Here is an 18,789-nt window from a genome sequence, read left to right as displayed (position 1 = left end):
TTACCAGATTCTCTCCATTATATAATGATTCTGTTTCATGTGAACAATGCAGTCAATCTTCACAAATCAGTGAAGGGGCTGGGGGAGAGGGTCCAGAGCCCCACTGGTTAGGTTCTCTTAAAACTATGATGTCAGATATGTCATCCCAGCTCACTGCTAATGTGCAGAAGACTCGGTTACTACAACAAGCTGTTGCAGATTTAGCTGCTAGAGCAGATGCACAGCCCCCCCCCCCCCCCCCCCCTCTCTCATGCAGGTCCACAGAAACGTGGATTACCTGCTCTATTCTCTGATACAGATGATGATATACAGGAGGATGGGGATGACCTGGATCCCGTTAGCGGGGATCCCGATTCTGCTCAGGGTATTGAACCCCTAATTCTGGCTATACGGGACGTGATAAAGCTCCCTCTAGAGGACGCTGCATCACAGCAGTCGTTTTTCTTTGTACAAAACAAGCCTAATGTCACTTTCCCTGACTCTACAGAGTTAGATGACTTATTCAAACAGGCCTGCAAAAAGCCAGACAAAAAATTCCAAGTGTCCAAAAAGTTTTTGCTCACTTTCCCATTTGTTCCTGAAGGTCGAAAATTTTGGGAGGAACCCCCTGGGGTGGATGTATCAGTCTCTCGTCTGTCTAAAAAGGTGGTGCTGCCTTCCCCGAGCTCCTTTACCATGAAGGATCCTGGGGATAGGAAGATAGAGGCTACCCTAAAGTCTATATACACAGCAGCCGGTATATCACAAAGGCCGGTCATTGCGGGTTGCTGGATGACCCATGCCATTCATTCCTTTGCCACTCAAATTCAGGAGGGCCTCTCGGGGGATTTGCCCTTAGTTACTATGGTAACCCTCCTAAAACACATTCAGGACACTACACGTGTCCTCTGTGATTCACTCAAGGAGATGGGGGACATTAATGCTCGGACCTCTGCCATGGCAGTGTCGGCGCGCAGGGCCTTGTGGTTGCGTTAGTGGATAGCGGACCCGGAATCCAAACGTAGTGGGGAATCCCTCCCCTTATTTGGGGAATGGCTCTTTGGGGTTGAATTGGATACCTGGATTTCCAAAGTTACGGCTGGGAAAACCACGTTTCTCCCCTCTGTGGCCCCGCAGGTGAGACGCTCCTGTCCGGGACCGTCTGTCCAGTCCTTTCGGTCTCACAGATTTTGATCTAAGGCCAGAGGTGCCTCCAATACAACTAGAGGCACCAGAGGTAAGTCCAGAAAACCTGCAAGCACCGGCTCTCAGGAACAGTACACCGGTTCTGCGTCCTCTAAGGCCTCAGCATGACGGTGCCCACCCACCCCGAGGGGATCTCAAGGTGGGAGTTCGACTGCGTCACTTCAGCCGCGTCTGGGAGACTTCTTGCCAGGATACCTGCATCAGAGATCTCGTTTCTCAGGGCTACAAGCTGGAGTTCGACAGTACTCCTCCCCAACGATTTTTCAAATCAAGCTTACCAGCCTTATATTACGAGTTACATTGCAGCAGGCCATCTGAAAGCTGGTCCAGTCCCACATCAATGTTCCAGTACCAATACCGCAACGCGGCACGGGGTTTTACTCAAACCTGTTTGTGGTGCCGAAAACGGACTGTTCGATCAGACCCATTTTGAATCTAAAATACTTGAATCCTTATTTGAAGGTGTTCAAGTTCAAGATGGAATCCCTGCGAGAAGTAATTGCGGGCCTGGAAGAACAGGAATTTATGGTCTCCTTGGACATTAAGAATGCCTATCTCCATATTACGATTTGGCCGCCTTATCAGGCGTACCTGCTGTTTGCCCTTCTGAACAATCACTTCCAATTCCAGGCACTGCCCTTTGGCCTGTCCACAGCCCCGAGTGTGTTCACGAAGGTGATGGCGGAGATGATGTTCCAACTCCGGGTCCAGTGGGTCAATGTTGTCCCTTACCTGGACGATCTTCTGATAAAAGCACAATCCAAGGAGCATTTGTTGCTCCATATCAACCGCACTATCCATCTTCTGTCAGACCATGGGTGGATCCTCAACTTAAAGAAGTCCCACCTGGAGCCAACTCAGAGGCTCCTGTTCCTGGGGATGTTGCTGGATACTGTGGTGAAAACACTTCAGGAGATGGCCCGTATGGTGCTCCGACCTACTCGAGTGTCCGTCCATCTTTGCATATGATTGTGGGAAAAGATGGTTGCCTCATACGAGGCGATCCATTATGGGAGGTTCCATGCCAGAACATTTCAGTTGGATCTCCTGAGTAAGTGATCCGGATCGCATCTACAGATGCACCGGATGATTCGACTGTCACCTCAGGCCAGGATTTCCCTCCTGTGGTGGCTACAGTCCTCCAATCTCCTGGAAGGCCGGAGTTTCAGTATTCAGGATTGGACCCTCCTCACGACGGATGCAAGTCTACGGAGATGGGAAGCTGTCACCCAAGGGACGCAGTTCCAGGGCAGGTGGTCAGCTCACGAGGCCATCCTTCCGATCAACATTTCGGAACTTCGGGCGATCTACAATGCTCTGCTTCAGGCCTCTCCTCTGCTCAAAGATCACGCGATCCAGGTACAGTCGGACAACGCCGCGGTAGTGGCGTATATCAATCGACAGGGAGGACAAAAAGCAGAGCCTGCATGCGAGAAGTGTCAAAGACACTCCTCTGGGCGGAAAGAAACGCAAGAGCAATGTCAGCAATCTTCATTCCGGGGGTGGACAACTGGGAGGCGGACTTCCTGACTTGTCACGATCTCCACCCGGGGGATTCAGGCTCCACCATCAGGTGTTTCAGCAGATCATCGACCGGTGGGGTTGCCCACAAAGAGACATGATGGCTTCTTGTCTCAACAAGAAACTTCCCTGTTATTGCTCACGGACCAGGGTCCCTCGGGCGAGGGCAGTGAATGCACTGGCATTGCCTTGGCCTTACCGGCTGGTCAACCTGTTTCCTCCGATTCCATCGCTCACAAGGGTACTAAAGCGAATCGGTAATCAAAGTGTCCAGGCAATTCTGATTGCCCCAGATTGGCCTCGGAGGGCGTGGTACGCGGATCTTCTGGACATGCCGCAGAAGACCCTTGGCCTCTACCACTAAAAAGCAATATTCTTCAACAAGGACCGTTCGTCTACCCGGATTTACGGTGACTTCGTTTGACGGCATGGAGATTGAGAGTAACATCCTAACTCACAAGGGCCTTTCCAAGAAGGTTATTTCTGCTGTGGGGTACACTGGGCTCCACAAGGATAGACATTGGGGTGTAGAGTAGGATCTTGATCCGAGGCACCAAAAAGATTTTACTGTTCCCCAGATGCATAGCGCCGCCTCCTCTATAATCCCGCCTCCCTGCACAGGAGCTCAGTTTTGTATTTGGTGCTGTAGATAGCAGGCACATAACAGAGGGGCTGCTCCTGGCAGCCCTAAGAAGAGCTTTTTTTTTTTAAAGTAAAGTGAAGACTACAAGGGCTGCAGCAGAGTGTGGATGTCAGGAGACATTCCCTGCTGCAGCTCCATCTCTCCCCAGCGGCGCTGTACACTCCCGTGCCCTGGTTGCTGGGTACCTACAGCAGGAGGCTTCGGTTTTCTTCAAGTTAGACACACAAGGCTGGGGCTCTCCGGGATCGCGTGGCCGCACTTCGGGAGGTGGTAAGTGGGTCCTGTTCGCGGGACCCGCGCTGTATCACGATCCAGCGTGGGAGGCGGGCCGCGCGTGCTGGCGTGGACACTGTGGCATACAGGCGACCCCACTAGGCCACCAGGGCAAGGGTACAGGTCAGGTTTCTCTTATAAACCATTTTAAATTGGCCCGCAGTTCCGGTGGGGGGATGAGGCTTAGACCTGTAGCCCCTCCCCCAGCCCCAAGGCACCATTTACAGTAAATGTTCCCGCCCTGGAGCTGCATATCTGTCTCTCCCTCACTCCCTGTCAGTGTTTGGGCGCCATTTCTCTCAGCTACACTGTTCCTGGGACTGCTTGGGCAAATCCTCCTTTGTAAAGCTGCCTGATAGTCATCGCTGTGACTTTACATGACACTTAAGTATTCTACATGTCATTTAGTCAGTGATAGTTAAGAAACAGTGCATTTGGTCAGGGCTATCTGGTACAAGTACCCTGTGATATACATCCAGTCTTTACTGTGCAGTGTTATATCTATTGTTTACAGAGCTATATATAAGCTAGTCCAGTGCAGTATTATTGTTTGTAATAACCTCTGCATTGTACAACTGTGACTATATGTGTGTGCATTAGCTTGCTGGGTGAATTTCATTTCGTGTCTCTCACTCAACTTGCTATCCCTATATTCTATAACCTGAGGGGGCTTGGTGCGTCAGGCTTATAATACTGTAATATAGAATATTCACAAGATATACTGTAATTGTATTTTTCTCTGTGATTTTAGTCACCATATCTCCTGTATCCCTGTTGACATACGCAGGGGTTTGGATCAGGTATTGTGCTGCTGACAATTGTACTGTGTTACCTTATATTGCAAGTTATATCATGTCTGCTTCTGAGGGTAACCATTCTGGGGCTGAACACACTACCAGTGTTGCTGACGCCACAGGTACCTATGAGGAAAATCTAGCAGCTGAGGGCTCTGTTTCTAGGGGCTCCTTGCCACCCAGTGGGACTGTGGCAACGGGGGTCCATAATGACCCGCCGTCGGCTACTTTCTCCACACTTCTGAATACGCTAGTTACTAAACTAACGCCCCCTATGGGACCTCCCATGCCGGTTCAACCGTATATGGTCCCTGCGATTAATCCGCCGTGGGCAGATAACTTGTCCGCTCAATTGAAGAAATTGAGCCAGTCACTGACTACTAAGAAGTCTGACCCTCGCTCGCCTACGACCAAGGGGTCCTCTAGGCGGGCCATTACTTCCTCACAACCCACTGCTGTCACTGACACCTCGTCTGATGAAGATGGCGCTTGCACTGACCCCACAGATTCTGACACAGATAATACTGATGGGGATGGTGGTTCACAAGTGGATGTTCCTGACCTATTGGAGGCTATTAAGTTTATTCTACAGATCATGGATGATCCCGAGCCATCCGTCCCTCCTAAGAAACCAGATAGATTCAAGCGTCGAAAGGTGGTTAAACAAGTTTTACCTCCTTCTGATCACCTGCTGGATATACGTCAGGAATCCTGGGAAAATCCAGGGAAGAAGTTCGTGCCTCACAAGAAGATGCTGGCTCGCTATCCCCTTGCGTCAGAGCGGTCTAAAAATTGGGAGACACCTCTAGTGGACTCGCATGTGGCAAGGATGGTGGTTTCCTCAGCTCTACCTTTCACTACCGTCACGTCTCTGAAGGAGCCTACGGATGAACGTGTGGAGGGTTGTCTGAAAGCAATTTGCACCCTCACGGGTGGTGCGCAAAGGCCCACTATTGCAGCGACATGGGTTGCAGAAGCTATTGAAGCGTGGGCCCAAGAGTTGGAAGCTGAAATCTCTTCTGACCATGCTAGGCAATGTTTGTCATATATTGTCACAGCTTCTCACTATATTAAAGAGGCGGCTTCTGATGCCGGTGTTCTGGCAGCCAAGGCTTCTACTACGTCAGTCCTGGCTCGCCGGATATTGTGGCTGAGATCCTGGTCTGTGGATCTGGATTCTAGAAAAACCCTGGAGGTACTCCCTTTTAAGGGAGATATTCTGTTTGGGGAGGACTTAAATAAGATAGTGGCTGATTTGGCTACTGCCAAAACCGCCTGTCTGCCAAGTACTGCACCTTCTGTGCCGAAGGCTAAAAGTACTTCCTTTCATCCCTTTCGTCCTTCAGGTAAAGCTGTTTCTAGTCCCGAAACCAAATGGGTCCTCCTGGCCCATTCTCAACCTCAAGGCATTGAACAAGTTTGTGAGAGTCTAAGTTCCGTATGGAAATCCTTCGCTCTATCGTTCTGGCCTTGGAACCTGGGGATTATATAGTCTCCCTGGATATACAGGATGCTTACCTGCATATTCCTATAGCAGTGTCGCATCAGCAATACCTTAGGTTTGCGGTTGGCAACCTCCATTACCAGTTTCGGGCGTTACCTTTTGGTTATCCACGGCTCCGCGAGTCTTCACCAAAGTTATGGCGGTGATGATGGTGGTACTCCGCCGTCAAGTGGTCAGGATCCTACCGTATCTGGACGACTTGTTGATCCTGGCAAATTCCCCAGAAATTCTCCTACGTCACCTAGATCTGACTGTCCGGTTTCTGAAAGCCCACGGGTGGCTCATCAACTGGAAGAAATCCTCCCTGGTCCCTGCTCAGAGCATGGTGCACCTGGGAGCGCTATTGGACACTCACAACCAGCGGTTGTTCTTGTCTCAGGAGAAAGTCCTGAAGCTTCAGGACAGGATTCGTTGCCTCCTCTCTCGTCCGCAAGTGTCGATACATTCTGCGATGCAGGTGCTGGGCCTCATGGTGTCAGCATTCGACATGGAGGAGTATGCTCAATTCCATTCTTGCCCCCTCCAGAGGCTGATTCTGGCCACCGGATCAGGTCTCACATGATCTCATTGACTCCGGAGGTCCGCCTGTCGCTGTACTGGTGGCTCCAGGACCAACGATTGTGCAGGGGTCGTCCCTTCTGGATATCCGACTGGGTCCTGTTGACGACAGATGCCAGTCTAAGGGGTTGGGGCGCGGTGTTGGAGCAACACTCCCTTCAGGGTCGATGGACCAAGGAGGAGTCTCTCCTCCCGATCAACATTCTGGAATTGCGGGCGGTCTTCAACTCATTGAACCTAGCCAGGCATTTAATTCAGAACCGTCCTGTTCAAGTACAGTCGGACAACGCCACCACAGTGGCTTACATAAATCATCAAGGCGGCACTCGAAGCTGCTTGGCAGTGAAGGAAGTCTCACGGATTCTTCAATGGGCGGAACGTCATCTACCGGCCATATTGGCGATATTCATTCCGGGAGTCCTGAATTGGGAAGCGGACTTTCTCAGTCGTCATGACGTACACGCCGGAGAGTGGGGCCTCCATCCAGAAGTGTTTCAACTCCTAGTGGAAAGGTGGGGCCTCCTAGACGTGGATCTTATGGTGTCTCGACACAATCACAAGGTTCCGGCGTGGCTCTCGAAGCTTCCGTCTTGAGGGCTAAAGGGTTTTCTGAGGCGGTCATTCAAACTATGTTGCGGGTCCGGAAACCGGCTTCTGCTCGGATTTACCATAGGGTCTGGCATTCTTACTTTGTTTGGTGCGCATCTAACAATTATGACGCTTCCAAGTTTAGTACAGCCAAACTTTTGGCTTTTCTTCAGCAGGGCCTGGACTTAGGCCTGCGTCTGGCCTCCCTCAAGGTTCAAATATCTGCCTTGTCGGTGTGGTTTCAGAGAAAAATTGCGACCTTACCTGATGTGCATACGTTCACTCAGGGTGTTTTGCAGATTCAACCTCCTTACGTCCCGCCTGTGGCTCCTTGGTACTTGTTGGTGGTTCTGGAGGCGTTGCAAGAGTCTCCGTTTGAACCTCTTGGTTCAGCTGATCTTAAGTGGCTTTCCCTTAAGGTGGTGTTTCTGCTGGCTATTTCCTCCGCTAGAAGAGTGTCGGATTTGGGTGCCTTGTCTTTTAGTTCCCCATATCTGATATTTCACCATGACCGGGCGGTTCTTAGGACTCGTCCCGGATATTTACCTAAGGTGGTTTCTTCGTTCCACCTTAATCAGGAGATCGGTCTTTGGATGTGGTACGGGCTCTCCGTATCTATGTGAAGAGAACTGCTTCTATTAGGAAATCTGATTCTCTGTTTGTTCTGTTTGGATTTCACAAACGTGGCTGGCAGGGCCGGAGCTTCCATTAGGCAGCTTTAGGCAGCCGCCTAGGGGCGCCGGATCCTGAGGGGGTGGCCGGCTACAGCTGCCTGAAAAAGGTAGCGTGGTCCTACCTCACAGTCGTCGCAATCCCCCCCCCCCCACCCCCCCCCCCACCCCCGGCACTCATATCTTACAGTAGTCGCGACTGGCAAGCTCCCATATTGCAGCCTCCAACTCTGCCTCCACCTGGCACAGGCAGTAACTTTGACAGCTCCTGGAGTCCTGGCTGGGGGTAACATGTGGCACTGCTCTTCATTCCAGACTCGCAGATTACTCAGTCCCAACTCTGCATTGCAGCCTGCAGGTAAGGTGGCTGCACAGTGCACTCTCTGCATTTGATAAGGAAAGAGGGGGGAGAGCAGTAGTCTGGGAAGGGAGGGGCGGAGATTAGCAGCAGGCACACACACTGTCTGGGGGCGAACGTGCAGCAGCACACACACAGATGGTGGGGGAGATGGAACAGCAGACATTTAACAGAGTGGGGGGGGGGGGGTGAGAGCAGCAGGCACCCACACATACTGGGGAGATGGGGAGAAGAGAGCATCTATGCAACAGACTGGGGGTGGGGGAGAGCAGCAACATGTCTTTCACCTGGAGGGCAGATAGGGAGAAGGGGCAGTAGGCAGAAGTTTTGCCTAGGGTGCCAAGAAACCTTGCACCGGCACTGGTGGCTGGCCTGCTCACAAGCAGACTTTGGCCAGATGGATTAGAATGGTGATTGCACATGCTTATGTGAGGGCTTGTCTGTCAGTTCCTGCTCACATTACAGCCCATTCTTCTCGGTCCGTTGGACCTTCTTGGGTGGCCCGCCGTGGTGCGAACCTTGAACAATTGTGCAAGGCGGCTACGTGGTCCTTTGGACGCCGGGTTCTTGTGCCCGCTACAGTGCGTCCCCTCCCATAAGGAACTGCTTTAGGACATCCCCAATGTCTATCCTTGTGGAGCCCAGTGTACCCCGCAGCAGAAAACGAGATTTATGGTAAGAACTTACCTTTGTTAAAACTCTTTCTGCGAGGTACACTGGGCTCCACAAGGCGCCCACCCTGACGCACTTAGCTTCTTTGGGTTGGCATGGCATTAGCTGCTGACACTTCTCCTGTCGTGAGAGTGTGGTGTTTGTGGCTACTAACTGTTGTCGTCTCTTTTCCTGCTACTGCATTGGGCTGGTTGACTAAAAACTGAGCTCCTGTGCAGGCAGGCTGGGTTATAGAGGAGGTGGCGCTATCCATCTTGGGAACAGTCAAAGCTTTTGAGCCTGGTAGTGCCTCGGATCAAGATCCTACTCTACACCCCATTGTCTATCCTTGTGGAGCCCAGTGTACCTCGCAGAAAGAGATTTAACAAAGGTAAGTTCTTACCATAAATCTCGTTTTCTACCATGGTTCAGGCCAGGAAGCCTGTGACGTCAAAACACTATCATCCTATCTGAAGAATATATGTCTCTTGGTGCGAGGAACGCACGTGATTTCAGCTCTCTCCATTTTCTTCCAGAAGAAATTGGCAGTGTTGCCAGAAGTTCAGACCTTCTTGCACGGGGTACTCCACGTGCAACCTCCATTTGTGCTGCCTAGGGCGCCCTGGGATCTGAATGTAGTGTTGGAGTTTCTACAGTCCTCCTGGTTTGAACCTCTGATGACGGTAGAAGACAAGTACCTCACGTTGAAGACGGTGATGTTACTGGCCCTGGCTTCTGCTCGACGTGTCTCAGAACTGGGGGCCTTGTCGTGTAAAAGTCCCTACTTGGTCTCTTACGAGGACAGAGCGAAGCTCCGCACTAGACAGCAGTTCCTGCCGAAGGTTGTATCTGTGTTTCACTAGAATCAGCCTATTGTGATTCCGCCCCGTTCTGGCGCTTCTGCTCCTCCGGGGGCATTGGATGCTGTGCGTGCCTTGATGATCTGTGTCAAGAGAATGGCTCGGATCATAAAGACGGATTCTTTGTTCGTGCTCTATGATGCACAGAAAAATGGTTGTCCTGCTTCAAAGCAGTCCATTGCTCGTTTGATTAGGCTTACTATTCAACAGACCTATGTGTCGGCAGCCTTACCTGTTCCTAAATCTCTGAAGTGCCACTCTACAAAATCAGCGAGTTCTTCCTGGGCGGCTGCCCGTGGCGTCTCGGCCTTGCAACTATGCCGAGCTGCTACTTGGTCGGGGAAGAACACCTTTGTGAAGTTCCACCAGTTTGATACCCAGTTTGGGCAGGCGGTGCTGCAGAAGTCTCTGCACGCTCCCGCCCGTTCTGGAAGCTTTGTGACATCCCCATTGTACTAGATTCTCCAATATTCCTTATGGATGCTAGAGAAAACAGGATTTTAATTACCTACCGGTAAATCCTTTTCTCGTAGTCCATAAGGCATATTGGGCGCCCTCCTCAGTGCGTTGACTTTTCTGCAGGTTCTTATTCTATAGTTACCTGTTCAGCTGTTGCTGGTTGTTCTATGTTAGTGGTGTGCTGGTGTGTACATCTCACCACTCTTCGTTATCATATTTCCTTCTCTCATATATGTCCTTTCTCCTTCGGGCACGTTTTTACCTATAACTGCCTGTGGGAGGGGGCATAGAGGGGAGGAGCCAGCACACCCAGTTGAAGAAATTTAAAGTCACTGGCTCCTTTGGACCCCGTCTATACCCCATCGTACTAGATTCCCCAATATCCCTTATGGACTACGAGAAAAGGATTTACCGGTAGGTAATTAAAATCCTATTTTAAGCAAAATTTTATTACAATCTCTGTATTATGAAGGAAGCTGTTAACAGAGGTATAGAAGAATACAAACAACAAAGTTTAGGTATGAGAATAATAATACGTTTATTTATGTAACACTTTTCTACAGCTGAACTCAGTCACTTTACAGACATAAAAATCATAGCACATAGTACAAAGGCTGTAGGATTACAGCAAGAAGAAAACCACAGAGAGAGAGAAAAAAAAAAACCTATAGAGCACTTTAATACCCCTTTCAGACCGCCACCTATGAACACAGGTTATTGGCACATGAGCACGCATATCCCGTGTTCAAGTGCGGTCTGAAAGGTGCAAGGGTTGAAATACCGGGTCGAGCGACCTGGTATTTCAACCCTGGTCATGAGCAGGGTTGAAATCGTGTTGAACTCGGCTCGCTTTGCGGTGTTTGAACGGGAGCCGGGCCGATGCGACCCGTTTCCCGTTCACTGTGTATGTACGGGCGGTGCTTGGAGATCATGTGATCTCCAAGCGCTGTCACTGCTGAAGTCACCACATCGGCAATATGCCAGGCGGCAGTGGGGCGCCTGATGCAGGTTGCACACCGGGAGCTCCTGTGTCAAGTTCCCGACCCGGTGCGACCCGCGTCAGGCATTTGAGGTAATACCACGAGTTATATATTACACCCACAAAAGGTACCAGGCAGCTGTCTTGGGCGCACTACGTAGGATTACCCTGGGTGAATAGGTCGCGCTTAGAAGAGATGAGACAAAATGGGTGGTTGCAGTGTCCTAATGCTAGGGGTAGGGTCCTAACATAACTATCAGCTCCTTGTATTGTTCATCCCATCCACGAGCGCACCTGGTGAGGCAGCTATCTGGGCACACTACGAAGGTTACACTGCGGGAGATAAGCCATACAAGAACCAAAGTCATATACAGGAAAACAGACACGTGTGTAATATGATATACCCTGTATTAATAGAACCATCCAGATCAGCCACCTGTGGCGCTCTGTGTAGTCCGCTGGCTTGGTTTTTTCCTGACATTGTCGCATCTGATGCGACCAATCAGAAAGCCCTTGTGCGGCTGCTTGAAGAGAATCTTCCAGCAGCTACTGCTCACAGTGTGTCCTCCTGGCCCCTCTGCTTCCTGTTCCCCCCCCCCCCCCCAGTGCCTGCTTTGCTCCCGATCACTGTTAATCGGTTGCAATGGTTCTGATCATCGATAGTCCGATATTGTTGGGGGGGGGGGGGGGGATTTGAATAAAAATATTTTTTTTGGGGGGTGGGAATTTATTAGTGTTGTACATTTCATTATTTTATATAGTGCTTGGTGCACTATGGGCCTTATGTAATAGCCTGCGAAATGCATGTTAAGCCCATATTTAAATAGCGGCAATGATTTCAAAGGCAAAACCAAGTCAGTATTAATAGTTATACATTATTGAAGTGTTTCTTTTTTTTGTAGTTAATATATTGTGTCTTTTGTGAATCTGTGAAGCGGTGTAATATTTGTATTGTCCTGTGTTTATAATCTTAGGTTCTGTGTGGCTTTGAAGAAAGAAAACTATCCGGATTACATGCCATCGAATATTTTTTCAGACAGTGCTAAACAGATCTACAGACAGCCGGGCCACACCGTCTTCCTCCTGCCCACCGTGGTGATCTGCAACCTGCTACCCTGCGAACTCAACTTTTACGTCAAAGGGTCACTTCTTAAAGGAACCCTGAAGTCTGGCAAAGAACTGGCTCTGCACACTGCCGACACAACTCAGAACTTTGAGCTTGGTGAGTTCTCTTACGACACCTTGTTCCTATAGAGGAACATATTTTACATTAGGATGTATTGGTTTAATTGGAATATATATTCCTTCATCGTCCACTAGGGGGCATTTTTGAGTGACAGCCCATTGCGGCTTACCAAACGTAACCCTTAGTAAGTCACATGTCCACCTGCTGACCTTGATCAGACCCCCCCTGTAGCAGAGGTAATGGTGATAAAATGGACAGGTCTTTGTGAATGTTTTTAAATCTGAAGTAACCCTCTAATTCCCACTTTTTATGAAGTATCGTCTTGCTTTTAGCCGTCAGCATTGTCTTTATGCTTCTGTCGTTACAGGAATCTCTCTAGAAAACTTTCAACACTGCAAAGAGCTGCTGATCCCACCCGGGACTCAGAACTACATGGTCCGGATGCGACTGTATGATGCAAACAAGAGGCAGCTGAACCTCACCATACGCATCATGTGCCGGGCCGAGGGCTCACTGAAGATATATATTTCTGCCCCTTATTGGCTGATTAACAAAACAGGTTAGTAGCAGGGGTACTGTAAACAGAAAGTCCTCTATCGGTTATTCTCTAATGCTCTGACACATAGCGGGTCATTCCGACCCGTTCGCACGCAGCGGTTTATCGCTGCGGTGCGAACGGGTGCGGAATGTGCATGCGTGGTGGGCGCAGTGCGCGACGTTGCCCAGCGACAGGCGTCGCCGGGTTATGTTGCGTCTTGAGAAGGAAGCGGTCACGGAGCGGACCGCAAAGAAGATTGACAGGAAGGAGGCGTGACAGGGCGGATCCGGACCGTTTGGAGCCATTTTCGGGTAGTGGTGAGTGTAATGCAGGCGTGTCCAGCAGAACGGAGGGCGGAGGAGTGACGTCAAAACCGGGCCCATCATCGCTGGATCCGTTGCACAGGGTAAGTATGTCCAGGGCTAGTCTACTTCTGCTTGAAAATGTTTTAGCTTAGCAGGGCTGCACAAGCGATCGCAGCCCTGCTAAGCTAAAATACACTCCCCCATAGGCGTGGACTAGTTGATCGCAGCAGCAAAAAGTTGCTGGCTGCGATCAACTCGGAATGACCACCATAGACTGCTTTAGTATAATGTAGCTACATAAGAGCAGAGGAACGCTTCAATCAGAAATGTATTTGGATTTCTCTGTTGTCAGAAAAAAGTCTCCCACGTTTCAAATTCCTTCTGCTTCCTGGATGCTGCGAAGACAGTAATCAAGGTATCTGACTTCTGTGCTCTGAGGTCTCCCAGCCACACCTACAGTACTAATTTAAAGTAATTGAAATCTATTTTAACCGCAAAAAAACCCAAAACAAGCAAACACCAAAACCCCCCCATTTGTTGTGTCAAGAAAATGTTTGTGGCTATTAGGATACACCCCTAAATGTTGGCAGGCTTCTTTCCTTTTACTACTTGCTGCTTCTCAGTGCTTAGAAACCATCACGTTTCGTCAGCGAAGACATTACAAAGATGCCAGGGCAGGAAAATTTTTTATAATGCCTCGATTGCAAGGGAAATAGGCTAATTAGTGTTTAATTGCTGTACATCTGTGTACTCTTCACTAGTAAAGTTACAGAGCCCATTTTCAGAATCCTTCAATTCTAATCCATAGTTTAATAAAATCATTTAATGCAATATTAAATGAAACAACACAGAACCTTTCAAAACTCAGTCCCTCGTCAGTCACAATGACTAAAATTAGAATAAAGGAGTGGAAAGAAACGGAATATAAGAGAGGATTTTTGGTCACTTACCGTGGAATCTTTTTCTCTGGAGCAGGCTGTGGGACAATGGACCATGGGATTGCAGGTTGGGGCTGGCACCTAAATTAAAATATAGCTTTCAAAGTAAGCTCCTCCCCCCTGCAACCCCAGAATTCCAGTACTTCTCTTAAAGAGTCCGGAAAGATGTAGTAGTATCCATGTGAAACTGTCAGAACAAGAAAATAAACCCGTAGGGATCAGATGGTCAAAAACGCAAACCTCGCATGACTGAGCATGAGGGATGGAACCGTGGACCATGGGGCATTCGCTGGAAAGGGAACGCTCAGGCTGCCTGACCAGAGAACAGTACGCCCAAATTGGGTGCCGCCAGAGGCGAAAACCTGAAACGCACGGACAGAGAACCAGGTGCCTGCATTACAGACTTGTTCATGCAAAACTCCTGGTCGTGCCGTCTAGGAGGTAGCCACCACCCTAGCGAAATACGCTGACCTTCGGTGTGGCAGCTGTCGCCTAAAACTAGAGTAGGCTTGAGTGATATCTGAGCGTATAAACACGCAATGGCCTGCGTAGCAGCCGCCGACCCGCCGTCCTATGTATTATAAAGGAACAGCAGAGAACCTGTGCAGTGGACAGAAGAAGTCTTGTACAAGTAAATTAGTAGAGCTCGGCTAAAAATAGCCGAGCCAGAATATGTCTGTTTTGGGGAGTAGTCAAAGGAAGAAAAAATGGAAAGACAAGTTCCTGGTTAAGTGGAAGGCCGAAACAAGGTTAGGCTGGAACATAGTAACGGTATGGAGAACCACTCTGTCATCCTAGAAAAATTGCTTGGAAGACAAAACGCCTAACTTGGAAACACGCCGAGGTGAGGCAACAGTCAGAAGTCTGTTGTGAGAACTGCTTTCATATATTGAACTATATCTATAAAAAATATCATAAGTATTTCAAAGAATGTATATCCTAGAATTTGTATGCTGTAAATTACTCTCCAGAAATAATAGTTTAATTTGATTGACAACTGTGAGACACTTAAAGTCGCTGTTCCTTTCCCAGGTCTGCCATTGATCTTTCGCCAGGACAATGCAAAAACAGATGCAGCTGCGCAGTTTGAAGAGCACGAACTTGCGAGAAGTCTAAGTCCACTCCTGTTCTGTTACGCAGACAAGGAGCTTCCAACCCTGTAAGTGAATCGTACCTGTAATTTAGTGGCCATTTGGGTCACTTTGATTTCTCTTTTTGCCATCAAGTGAAAGTGCCCTCTACCTTAGTCTCAGACTATGGGGTATATTCAATACCTGTCGGAAACTGCCGTCTTGTCGGAATGATGGCAGTTTCCGACAGGTTTAGGTCGGGAAAGGGTTCTGACCTATTCAATGCCAGGCTATTTTTTCCGACAAGTCAGGAATTCCCGACTTGTCGGAAACCAAGTGGATTGTCTGATTAGCCGCGGATCCACGTTTTCCGCTGCAAAATCCGACAGGTTGTGGCCCCGGTTCCGACAATGTCAATCCGACTTTTAAAAAAGTCTGGCCTGGCAGGCAGCGAGTGCAGACGTACCCCATCAGAGCTCCCGACCAGCGTCCACTTCTTAACCCATACCTCCGTAGGCGTGGAATCATGGTGCTTCCCTCACCCTGCCCGCCCACCATGGCCTTCTACTTGCTGAGCTGCTGCTTAGGCTGGGGAGCGGACGCGAGTGGTGCTGTGTCCCTGCAGCCGTGACCGGAAGTACTGGAGCCTGCCTGCTGATCTCTCCTCCGGAGCTGCTGCTTCTCTCACGCGCCGGCTGCTACTGTTCCTCTTGTCACTGGGCGCTGGCCGGTCCATACCCGGTGTCTGGCGGCTGTCTGTCCCTGCTTCTGGTAAGGAGCTCTGCAGGAGGTGAATGCTCCCTGTCGTGTTTGACCGAGTCAATTGGATACTCAGATGTCTGATCCTTTCCGTGGGAAAGGATCCGACATCAATTGAATATACCCCTATGCATTTATCACACGTATGTTTCTCTAACGTCCTAGTGGATGCTGGGGACTCCGTAAGGACCATGGGGAATAGACGGGCTCCGCAGGAGACAGGGCACTCTGAGAAAGAATTAGGACTACTGGTGTGCACTGGCTCCTCCCTCTATGCCCCTCCTCCAGACCTCAGTTAGAATCTGTGCCCGGACGGAGCTGGGTGCATTTTAGTGAGCTCTCCAGAGCTTGCTAATAAGAAAGTATTTTGTTAGGTTTTTTATTTTCAGAGAGATCTGCTGGCAACAGAGGGGAGAGAAGCAAACCTACTAACTGCGGATAGGTTGCGCTACTTAGGCTACTGGACACCATTAGCTCCAGAGGGATCGAACACAGGAACTCACCCTTGGTCGTCCGTTCCCGGAGCAGCGCCGCCGTCCCCCTCGCAGAGCCAGAAGACAGAAGCCGGCGAGTGAAGCAAGAAGACATCAAAATCGGCGGTAGAAGACTCCTGTCTTCATATGAGATATGAGGTAGCGCATAGCACTGCAGCTGTGCGCCATTGCTCCCACACTAACCCACATACTCCGGTCACTGTAGGGTGCAGGGCGCAGGGGGGGGCGCCCTGGGCAGCAATTAAGTACCTCCTGGTAAAAGAAAGCATATATACAGCTGGGCACTGTATATATGCATGAGCCCCCGCCATTATTTTTCACAAAATCGCGGGACAGAAGCCCGCCACTGAGGGGGCGGGTCTTCTTCCTCAGCACTCACCAGCGCCATTTTCTCTCCACATCTCCGCTGAGAGGAAGCTCCCCAGACTCTCCCCTGCAGATTCACGGTAGAAAGAGGGTAAAAAGAGAGGGGGGGCACATAAATTTAGCGCAATATCAGTATATACAGCAGCTACTGGGTAAACACTAAGTTACTGTGTAATTCCTGGGTTATATAGCGCTGGGATGTGTGCTGGCATACTCTCTCTCTGTCTCTCCAAAAGGCCTTGTGGGGGTTCTGTCCTCAAATAGAGCATCCCCTGTGTGTGTGGTGTGTCGGTACGATTGTGTCGACATGTTTGACGAGGAAGGCTATGTGGAAGCAGAGCAGGTGCAGTTGAATGTGGTGTCTCCGCCAACGGCGCCGACACCTGATTGGATGGATATGTGGAAGGTGTTAAATGATGATGTAAACTCCTTGCATAAAAGGTTGGATAAAGCTGAAGCCTTGGGACAGTCAGTGTCTCAACCCATGCCTGATCCTACAGCGCAGAGGCCGTCAGGGTCTCAGAAGCGCCCACTATCCCAGATTGTTGACACGGATATCGACACGGACTCTGACTCCAGTGTCGATGGCGATGATGCAAAGTTGCAGCCTAAAATTGCTAAAGCCATCCGCTACATGATTATAGCAATGAAGGATGTATTGCACATTTCAGAGGTAAACCCTGTCCCTGACAAGAGGTTTTATATGTTTGGGGAAAAACGACAAGAAGTGACTTTTCCCCCTTCACATGAGTTAAATGATTTATGTGAAAAAGCTTGGGATTCTCCTGATAGGAAAGTGCAGATTTCCAAACGGTTGCTTATGGCGTATCCTTTCCCGCCAACGGACAGGTTACGCTGGGAGTCATCCCCTAGGGTTGACAAAGCTTTGACACGCTTATCTAAGAAGGTGGCCCTGCCGTCACAGTATACGGCCTCCCTATAGGATCCTGCGGATAGGAAGCAGGAAGGTATCCTAAAGTCTGTTTATACACATTCAGGTACCATACTGAGGCCGGCAATTGCGTCGGCCTGGATGTGTAGTGCTGTAGCGGCATGGACAGATACTCTTTCTGAGGAACTGGATACCTTGGACAAGGATACTATTTTACTGACCCTGGGGCATATAAAGGACGCTGTCCTATATATGAGGGATGCCCAGAGGGACATTTGCCTACTGGGCTCTAGAATAAATGCAATGTATATTTCTGCCAGAAGGGTCCTGTGGACTCGGCAATGGACAGGTGATGCCGACTCAAAAAAGCACATGGAGGTTTTACCTTATAAGGGGGAGGAATTATTTGGGGACGGTCTCTCGGACCTAGTTTCCACAGCTGCGGCTGGGAAGTAAAATTTTTTGCCATATATTCCCTCACAGCCTAAGAAAGCACCGTATTACCAAATGCAGTCCTTTCGATCACAGAGAACCAAGAAGGTCAGAGGTGCGTTCTTTCTGGCCAGAGGCAGGGGTAGAGGAAAGAAGCTGCAAAATACAGCTAGTTCCCAGGAACAGAAGTCCTCACCGGCTTCCACTAAATCCACCGCATGACGCTGGGGCTCCACAGGTGGAGCCGGGAGCGGTGGGGGCGCGTCTCCGAAATTTCAGCCACCAGTGGGTTCGCTCACAGGTGGATCCCTGGGCTATACAGATTGTGTCTCAGGGATACAAGCTGGAATTCGAGGTGATGCCCCCTCACCGCTTCCTCAAATCGGCCCTGCCAGATTCCCCCATAGAAAGGGAGGTAGTGTTAGCGGCGATTCACAAATTATATCTCCAGCAGGTGGTGGTAAAGGTTCCCCTCCTTCAACAGGGAAGGGGTTACTATTCCACAATGTTTGTGGTACCGAAACCGGACGGTTCGGTCAGACCCATATTGAATTTAAAATCCCTGAACATTTACCTGAAAAGGTTAAAATTCAAGATGGAATCGCTCAGAGCGGTAATTGCACGCCTGGAAGAGGGGGATTTTATGGTGTCTCTGGACATAAAGGATGCTTACCTGCATGTCCCCATTTATCTGCCTCATCAGGAGTACCTCGGATTTGTGGTACAGGACTGCCATTACCAATTCCAGACGTTGCCGTTTGGTCT

General features: G+C 49.7%; 1 protein-coding gene across 4 annotated transcripts in view; it reads left to right on the top strand.

Annotated features, from left to right (window-relative positions):
• The window catches only part of VPS13D (vacuolar protein sorting 13 homolog D), a 504,218-nt gene that overhangs the window by 184,748 nt on the left and 300,681 nt on the right, over nucleotides 1-18,789 (top strand). For all 4 annotated transcript variants that reach the window (XM_063943541.1, XM_063943538.1, XM_063943540.1 and 1 more), the window contains 3 exons: nucleotides 12,019-12,266; nucleotides 12,598-12,789; nucleotides 15,044-15,170. In XM_063943541.1, coding sequence (XP_063799611.1) covers nucleotides 12,019-12,266; nucleotides 12,598-12,789; nucleotides 15,044-15,170 — 567 coding nt within the window. The remainder of the gene's footprint in view (nucleotides 1-12,018; nucleotides 12,267-12,597; nucleotides 12,790-15,043; nucleotides 15,171-18,789) is intronic.

The sequence above is a fragment of the Pseudophryne corroboree genome, chromosome 10 (assembly GCF_028390025.1).
Source record: "Pseudophryne corroboree isolate aPseCor3 chromosome 10, aPseCor3.hap2, whole genome shotgun sequence".
Classification (NCBI taxonomy): domain Eukaryota; kingdom Metazoa; phylum Chordata; class Amphibia; order Anura; family Myobatrachidae; genus Pseudophryne; species Pseudophryne corroboree.
Note: the sequence above shows the minus strand (reverse complement) of the source record. Positions and strands in the feature narration are given on the sequence as shown.